This window comes from Rana temporaria, chromosome 3 (genome assembly GCF_905171775.1).
Source record: "Rana temporaria chromosome 3, aRanTem1.1, whole genome shotgun sequence".
In the NCBI taxonomy this organism is placed as follows: domain Eukaryota; kingdom Metazoa; phylum Chordata; class Amphibia; order Anura; family Ranidae; genus Rana; species Rana temporaria.
Genome location: NC_053491.1, coordinates 479,170,810 through 479,179,659, shown reverse-complemented (window position 1 = coordinate 479,179,659; position 8,850 = coordinate 479,170,810). Strand labels below are relative to the sequence as shown.

The following is an 8,850-nucleotide window of genomic DNA, read 5'->3' as shown; positions in this document are numbered from 1 at the left end:
GTGTAGTATACATATACAAGTTGTACATAGACCCCAGTGACGTGGCAGACCGCAGCACCCCTCTCTCTCCCTCTGTACTCGCACTCTTCTCCTTCTTTCCTTTGATTGGCCTTCGGCCAGCTTTTCCTTACACCCCCATTGGCCGCCAGCGACAAGCGCCGCTCTGCGATTGGTCTGTGTCCCAGCCTGGCTCCCATTGGTCAGCGGTCCCTTGCTCTCCGCCTATGTGGTGGGTGGGGGGCGGAGCGGGCTCTCCTCCGGGGGCGGGGCCTGGAGCCCCGGTCTATCCTGGAGCTGTAGTCCGGTGTAGAGTTGCGGAGAGTCGGGCACAGGAGGATGGAGGGAGCCGGTGTGCGGGGAGCGATCTGTCTGATCATTCTGGCCGTGTGTGCGACGTGCAGCCGGGCCCGGGAACCCGTCCAACCAGGTGAGGAGAATGGGGGGGGGGGGCTGTGTGTACCCCAATGTCACCTACAAGGGGCTGTGTACCCCGATATGGCCCCTGGAGTTCCTCTGAGGAGAGGGTGGCTGTGTGCACCCCAATATGACCCACAGGGGTGCTGTGTACCCCTCTATGACCCCTGGGGGGTCCTCTGAGGAGAGGGGGGCTGTGTGTACCCCAATGTCACCTACAGGGGGGGTTGTGTACAACAGTATGACCCCAGGGGTTCCTCTGAGAAGTGGGGGGCTGTCATGGTGTGGGGGAGGGGGGCTGTGTGTTTCCCAATGTCACCTACAGGCGGACTGTGTACCCCAATATGACACCTGGGTGGTCCTCTGAGAAGAAGGGGGTTGTCATTGTGTGGGGTAGGGGGCTGTGTACCCCAATGTGTCCCCTGGGCGGCCTGTGTACCCCAATTTGACCCATGGAAAGTCTTCTGGGGAGAGGGGGCTGTCATTGTGTGGGGGAGGGGGCTGTGTACCCCAATATGACCCCTGGAGGGTCATTTGAGAAGAGGGGGGCTGTCATAGCGTGGGGGAGGGGGCTGTGTACACCAATGTCACTTACAGGGGGCTTGTGTACCCCAATATGACCCCTGGGGGTCCTCTGAGGACAGGGGGCTGTCATTGTGGGGGGGAGGGGGCTGTGTACCCCAATTTGACCCCTGGGGGTCCTCTGAGAGGGGGGGCTGTCATAGTGTGGGGGAGGGGGCTGTGTACCCCACTATGGCCACTGGGGGGTCCTCATAGTGTGGGGGAGGGGGCTGTGCACCCCAATATGACCCCTGGGGGTCCTCTGAAAAGGGACCCTGTATAATATGGGGGAGGGGGTCAGCCCAGTCTGTGACCCCCCAGTATACAGTACTATCACGCATCTTCTCCCCAATGTTACATGACTTCCCATCCCCCATCATAGGGTGACCCCTGTGTACAGACGTGGGGGGGGGGGTCACTCCAGTCCTCCCCACATAATCAGTGCACCCCTCTAGCAGTGTATGAGCTCTTGTTCCCATCTCACACCTCCAATAATTAAACACAGGACATTGGAAAGGTCAGTTCTTTGGTGCGAGCCGTATTGTTCTCCTCCCCCCCCCCCCCCCCCCGTCTGTGCTGAGCCCTAACCCCCCCCCATAGGTGCTGACACGGGTACAGACCCCCTCCCCCTACCTTGCACCCGGGAACATGTGAGCGCACGTGTGGGCTAGGGGCGTTGTTCATGGAGGCAGTGACAGGTCCTCTTTAGTAGGGGGAGTTCTGGTTGGGGGTCTGGAGTAATGGAAGGGACAGGCAAGGTCTCTCACGGAAGGTGTCTTGGGTTCGGAGATTAGGGTGACACCACACTTCTCTAATTAAAGGAAGACTCCGGGCAAAAGGAAATAATGGACATTGGAGGGCGGAGCTCTAGGTCAGATATTCATGGTGATGCTGGAACATCCTCCATGCCGCTACAAAGCGGGCAGCCGGCATAGTGGGGTCATGATCTACTTATCTGCTCTGAGGTCTGAAAGGCGGTGGACAGGTTCAGGAGCGGGCAACCACCATAGTAGGGTCGTGGTCTACCTATCACATTGCTGGTCTGAAAGGGTCAGGAGCGGGCAACCAGCATAGTAGAGTCATGGTCTACCTATCACATTGCTGGTCTGAAAGGGTCAGGAGCGGGCAACCAGCATGGTAGGGTCATGGTCTACGTATCGCATTGCTGGTCTGAAAGGGTCAGGAGCGGGCAACCAGCATAGTAGGGTCATGGTCTACGTATCGCATTGCTGGTCTGAAAGGGTCAGGAGTGGGCAACCAGCATAGTAGGGTCATGGTCTACGTATCGCATTGCTGGTCTGAAAGGGTCAGGAGCGGGCAACCAGCATAGTAGGGTCATGGTCTACCTATCACATTGCTGGTCTGAAAGGGTCAGGAGCGGGCAATCAGCATAGTAGGGTCATGGTCTACATATCACATTGCTGGTCTGAAAGGGTCAGGAGCGGGCAACCAGCATAGTAGGGTCATGGTCTACCTATCACATTGCTGGTCTGAAAGGGTCAGGAGCGGGCAACCAGCATAGTAGGGTCATGGTCTAGCTATAATATTGCTGGTCTGAAAGGGTCAGGAGCGGGCAACCAGCATAGTAGGGTCATGGTCTACGTATCACATTGCTGGTCTGAAAGGGTCAGGAGCAGGCAACCAGCATAGTAGGGTCATGGTCTAGCTATCATATTGCTGGTCTGAAAGGGTCAGGAGCGGGCAACCAGCATAGTAGGGTCATGGTCTACCTATCACATTGCTGATCTGAAGGGGTCAGGAGCGGGCAACCAGCATAGTAGGGTCATGGTCTACGTATCACATTGCTGGTCTGAAAGGGTCAGGAGCAGGCAACCAGCATAGTAGGGTCATGGTCTACGTATCACATTGCTGGCCTGAAAGGGTCAGGAGCGGGCAACCAGCATAGTAGGGTCATGGTCTAGCTATCACATTGCTGGCCTGAAAGAGTCAGGAGCGGGCAACCAGCATAGTAGGGTCATGGTCTTCATATCACATTGCTGGTCTGAAGGTGTCAGGAGCGGGCAACCAGCATAGTAGGGTCATGGTCTACCTATCACATTGCTGGTCTGAAAGGTCAGGAGCGGGCAACCAGCATAGTAGGGTCGTGGTCTACCTATCACATTGCTGGCCTGAAAGGGTCAGGAGCGGGCAACCAGCATAGTAGGGTCATGGTCTACGTATCACATTGCTGGTCTGAAAGGGTCAGGAGCGGGCAACCAGCATAGTAGGGTCATGGTCTACCTATCACATTGCTGATCTGAAAGTTGGTGGACAGGGTCAGGAGCGGGCAACCAGCATAGTAGGGTCATGGTCTACCTATCACATTGCTGGCCTGAAAGGGTCAGGAGCAGGCAACCAGCATAGTAGGGTCATAGTCTACATATCACATTGCTGGCCTAAAAGGTGGTGGACTGGGTCAGTTGTGGGCAACTGGCACATCATGATCATGGTCTACCCATCATGTTTCTGACCTCAGAGCAGAGCTGCAGTGTTTGAGGTGAATCATGATCCTTTCTGGTTGCCCACCCTTGACCCCCATCCACCACTTTCCAGAGCTCAGAGCAGCAAGGCGGTGGATTGGGCCAGGAACGGACAACTGGCATGGTGAGGTCATGGTCTACCCATGAAATTTCTGCTCTTCTCTGAGGTCAAGAAGGTGACATACGGGGTCAGGAGCGGGCAGACGGCATAGTGGGGGTCATGGTTTATTCATCACTTTGCTACTCTGAGGTCTGAAGGTTGGTGGACAGGGTCAGGAGCGGGCAACTGGCATGGCGTGGTCATGGTCAACGCGCTGCACTGTTGCTATGTGCCGAGGTCCAAAAGGTGGCAGGAGGTGCTGAGTTGGGTAATGGTCTACCCATGACAGAGTGTGGGGTAATGGTCTACCCATGACAGAGTGTGGGGTAATGGTCTACCCATGACAGAGTGTGGGGTAATGGTCTACCCATGACAGAGTGTGGGGTAATGGTCTACCCATGACAGAGTGTGGGGTAATGGTCTACCCATGACAGAGTGTGGGGTAATGGTCTACCCGTGACAGAGTGTGGGGTAATGGTCTACCCGTGACAGAGTGTGGGGTAATGGTCTACCCGTGACAGAGTGTGGGGTAATGGTCTACCCGTGACAGAGTGTGGGGTAATGGTCTACCCGTGACAGAGTGTGGGGTAATGGTCTACCCGTGACAGAGTGTGGGGTAATGGTCTACCCGTGACAGAGTGTGGGGTAATGGTCTACCCGTGACAGAGTGTGGGGTAATGGTCTACCCGTGACAGAGTGTGGGGTAATGGTCTACCCGTGACAGAGTGTGGGGTAATGGTCTACCCGTGACAGAGTGTGGGGTAATGGTCTACCCGTGACAGAGTGTGGGGTAATGGTCTACCCGTGACAGAGTGTGGGGTAATGGTCTACCCGTGACAGAGTGTGGGGTAATGGTCTACCCGTGACAGAGTGTGGGGTAATGGTCTACCCGTGACAGAGTGTGGGGTAATGGTCTACCCGTGACAGAGTGTGGGGTAATGGTCTACCCGTGACAGAGTGTGGGGTAATGGTCTACCCGTGACAGAGTGTGGGGTAATGGCCTACCCGTGACAGAGTGTGGGGTAATGGCCTACCCGTGACAGAGTGTGGGATAATGGCCTACCCGTGACAGAGTGGGGGTAATGGTCTACCCGTGACAGAGTGGGGGTTATGGTCTACCCATCACATTTCTGCTCTGAGGGCGGACGGGTTCATGAGAGGACACATGTATCTCAGCAGGGTTCCTTCTTGGAGCAGAACCCACCTGAGCTCATGCCCAGTCATTAGACCAGAGGTCCGATATGCAGTCAGATTATATAGGCAGCCAATCCGAACGCTCATCCAGAGATCACATGAACAAATGCCCAGCACTGGAGGGAGCCATGAGCAGCGGTTTCTCTTTATCTGCCCCTGCAAGCTTTAAAGTCAACATGTCAGCCGTTCGGCTTTTAAAAGTGGGGGGGGGGGGGAGTCTGTAGTTTCTCTGTCAGTGCCTCCGCTGTATCTGTAGCACGGGCTCCTCTTGTAGTGGTGTTTTTACCTCGGATTGCAAGCTCTTGGAACTAGGAATTCTCCATCATTTTCCAGAAGCGTCTGAGGTTGTGGAGCTCAGACAGACGTGTCCGGGCGTATAGTGTCTACATACCAGGGAGGCCGCGATCTGTCATTAATAAATTCTCCATGTGACTAATCTTTCCATGCTGCCTCTGTCTCCCCCCCCCCCCCCCCTCCGTCTGTCAGACCTCCTCGCCTCTGTCCCCCCCCCCCTTCATCTGTCAGACCTCCTCGGAGTCCTCGCCTCTGTCCCCCCCCCCTTCATCTGTCAGACCTCCTCGGAGTCCTCGCCTCTGTCCCCCCCCCCCTTCATCTGTCAGACCTCCTCGGAGTCCTCGCCTCTGTCCCCCCCCCCCATGAGACCTCCTCTGGGTCTTCACCTCTGTCCCCGTCCCCCCATGAGACTTCCTCTGGGTCTTCACCTCTGTCCCCCCCCATGAGACTTCCTCTGGGTCTTCACCTCTGTCCCCCCCCCATGAGACTTCCTCTGGGTCTTCACCTCTGTCCCCCCCCATGAGACTTCCTCTGGGTCTTCACCTCTGTCCCCCCCCCATGAGACTTCCTCTGGGTCTTCACCTCTGTCCCCCCCCCATGAGACTTCCTCTGGGTCTTCACCTCTGTCCCCGTCCCCCCCATGAGACTTCCTCTGGGTCTTCACCTCTGTCCCCCCCATGAGACTTCCTCTGGGTCTTCACCTCTGTCCCCCCCCCATGAGACTTCCTCTGGGTCTTCACCTCTGTGCCCCCCCCCCATGAGACTTCCTCTGGGTCTTCACCTCTGTCCCCCCCCCCCCCATGAGACTTCCTCTGGGTCTTCACCTCTGTCCCCCCCCCCCATGAGACTTCCTCTGGGTCTTCACCTCTGTTCCCCCCTCTGAGTCCTTCTCCGGATCTTTGCCTCTGTTGCCCCCCCCATGAGTCCTTCTCTGAGTCTTCACCTCTGTCCCCTCCCCCAATGAGTCCTTTTCTTGTTTGGTCTTCGCCCCTGCCCCCCCCCCCCATGAGTCCTATTTGGGGTCTTCACCTCTGTCTGTCCCCCCCATGAGACCTCCTCTGGGTCTTCACCTCTGTTCTCCCCCCCCCCCCCATGAGTCCTCTGGGACTTCGCCTCTGCCCCCCCCCCCCCATAAATCCTTCTCTGGGTCTTTACCTCTGTCCCTCCCCCATGAGTCCTCCTTGGGGTCTTCACCTCTGTGTCCCCCCCCCCATGAGTCCTCCTTTCGGTCTTTGCCCCCCCCGAATTTGGGTCTTCACCTCTGTCCCCCCCCCCCCCAATGAGTCCTCCTCTGGGGGTTTTTCACCTCTGTCCCCCCCCCCCCCCATAAGTCCTTCTCTGGGTCTTCACCTCTGCCCCCCCATGAGTCCTCCTTTCGGTCTTTGCCCCCCCCCTGAATTTGGGTCTTCACCTCTGTCTCCCCCCCCCCCCCATGAGTCCTCCTCTGGGTCTTCACCTCTGTCCTCCCCATGAGTCCTCCTCTGGGTCTTCGCCTTTGTTCACCCCCCCATGAGTCCTACTCTGGGTCTTCGCCTCTGCCCCCCCCCCCCATAAATCCTTCTCTGGGTCTTTACCTCTGTCCCTCCCCCATGAGTCCTCCTTGGGGTCTTCACCTCTGTGCCCCCCCCCCCCCCACGAGTCCTCCTTTCGGTCTTTGCCCCCCCCCTGAATTTGGGTCTTCACCTCTGTCCTCCCCCCCCCCCCCATGAGTCCTCCTCTGGGGGTTTTTCACCTCTGTCCCCCCCCCCCCCCCATAAGTCCTTCTCTGGGTCTTCACCTCTGCCCCCCCCCATGAGTCCTCCTTTCGGTCTTTGCCCCCCCCCCCCCTGAATTTGGGTCTTCACCTCTGTCCTCCCCCCCCCATGAGTCCTCCTCTGGGTCTTCACCTCTGTCCTCCCCATGAGTCCTCCTCTGGGTCTTCACCTCTGTCCTCCCCATGAGTCCTCCTCTGGGTCTTCGCCTTTGTTCACCCCCCCATGAGTCCTACTCTGGGTCTTCGCCTCTGCCCCCCCTCCCCTCATGAGTCCTTCTCTGCGTCTTCACCTCTGTTCCCCCCCTATGAGACCTCCTTGGTGTCCTCACCTCTGACCCCCTCCCCTCATGAGACCTCCTCTAGGTCTTCACCTCTGTCCCCCCCTATGAGACCTCCTTGGTGTCCTCACCTCTGCCCCCCCTCCCCTCATGAGACCTCCTCTAGGTCTTCACCTCTGTCCCCCCCTATGAGACCTCCTTGGTGTCCTCACCTCTGCCCCCCCCTCCCCTCATGAGTCCTTCTCTGCGTCTTCACCTCTGTCCCCCCCTATGAGACCTCCTTGGTGTCCTCACTGTTGAAGCTTCTGGAACCGGTTTACACGTTTTGTAAGAATCTCTGGAATTAGTTGCGTAATTTCACAGGGAAGATGTATATTTTATGTGCATCGTGTGTGCGATTCAGAGCTCGGCTCTTGTGTCATGGAGGGTGTGGACGGTTCCCGGGCCCCCAGGTGATGAATGTTTGCAGCACATTCCAACAGCATCTGCTTGTCCATTAGAGCCGCCCTGGGGCCACACCATGGTTGCCACACCCTGTAGACTCTTCTGTGTCAGTGGGCACCGTTCACAGGAGAATGCTTTCCTGCTACAGAACGGTTTATTAGGCAATCATTTTTTATTTTTTTTTGCGTTCATAGCGCAGCCCCATTTGCTGTGTATCGGTTGCCCTGGACGACGCTCCTGGCCCCTCCTTCCGTAGCTGAGGTTTTCTCAGCTCAGCACATCCTCCTGCCTGCATGCCTGAGCTAAGGGCAGATGGATTCCAGGACGTAAAGGCAACATGAATCACTTTGCCTTTACTTAAGATGGCCACAGACAGAGATGCTAGGGGCGGTGTTTTTCAAAGTGATTTCTCAACAAAATAAAGCATGGAGACATGGATAGATGGGTTTGGTTTGGATATTAAGTGATTTAAACACTTCCTTACCGCGCTATTGCCGAATGATGGCTACAGCGCGGTTAGCCAGTTCTTTATGACCCTGATCGCACCTGCTGCAGCGCGTGGGTGGCACGCTCTGATTGCTGTGCCGACCACAGTGGCCCTTTACCATGTGATCAGCTGTGTCCAATCACAGCTGATCACGATGCAAACACAAGCTGGTTCTCGACATTCCTTTCCTCGCACTGCCAGCAAGAGGAAAACCAGTAACCGGCTTGTGTGAAAGGGGGCATCTACAGCGATAATCGGTGCACTCATTATTGGTGTCCTTATTAGTGCAGCCCCAACAAGGCCCATCACGTCTGGCTATCAGTGGCTTGTCGTGGTCGCCCATGAGTGGGTCGTCGTGGTCGCCCATGAGTGGCTCCTCGGTGGGTGCCCATGAGTGGCTCCTCGGTGGGTGCCCATGAGTGGCTCCTCGGTGGGTGCCCATGAGTGGCTCCTCGGTGGGTGCCCATGAGTGGCTCCTCGGTGGGTGCCCATGAGTGGCTCCTCGGTGGGTGCCCATGAGTGGCGCCTCGGTGGTTGCCCATGAGTGGCTCCTCGGTGGGCGCCCATGAGTGGCTCCTCGGTGGGCGCCCATGAGTGGCTCCTCGGTGGGCGCCCATGAGTGGCTCCTCGGTGGGCGCCCATGAGTGGCTCCTCGGTGGGCGCCCATGAGTGGCTCGTGGTGGTCGCCCATGAGTGGCTCGTGGTGGTCGCCCATGAGTGGCTCGTGGTGGTCGCCCATGAGTGGCTCGTGGTGGTCGCCCATGAGTGGCTCGTGGTGGTCGCCCATGAGTGGCTCGTGGTGGTCGCCCATGAGTGGCTCGTGGTGGTCGCCCATGAGTGGCTCC

General features: G+C 57.4%; 1 protein-coding gene across 1 annotated transcript in view; it reads left to right on the top strand.

Annotated features, from left to right (window-relative positions):
- Positions 1 to 271: 271 nt before the first annotated feature.
- PLOD3 (procollagen-lysine,2-oxoglutarate 5-dioxygenase 3) overlaps positions 272 to 8,850 on the top strand; it is a 49,857-nt gene continuing 41,278 nt past the window's right edge. Inside the window, exon 1 of the mRNA XM_040346966.1 lies at positions 272 to 427. Within this exon, the coding sequence (XP_040202900.1) occupies positions 337 to 427 (91 nt within the window). The 5' untranslated portion in view covers positions 272 to 336. The remainder of the gene's footprint in view (positions 428 to 8,850) is intronic.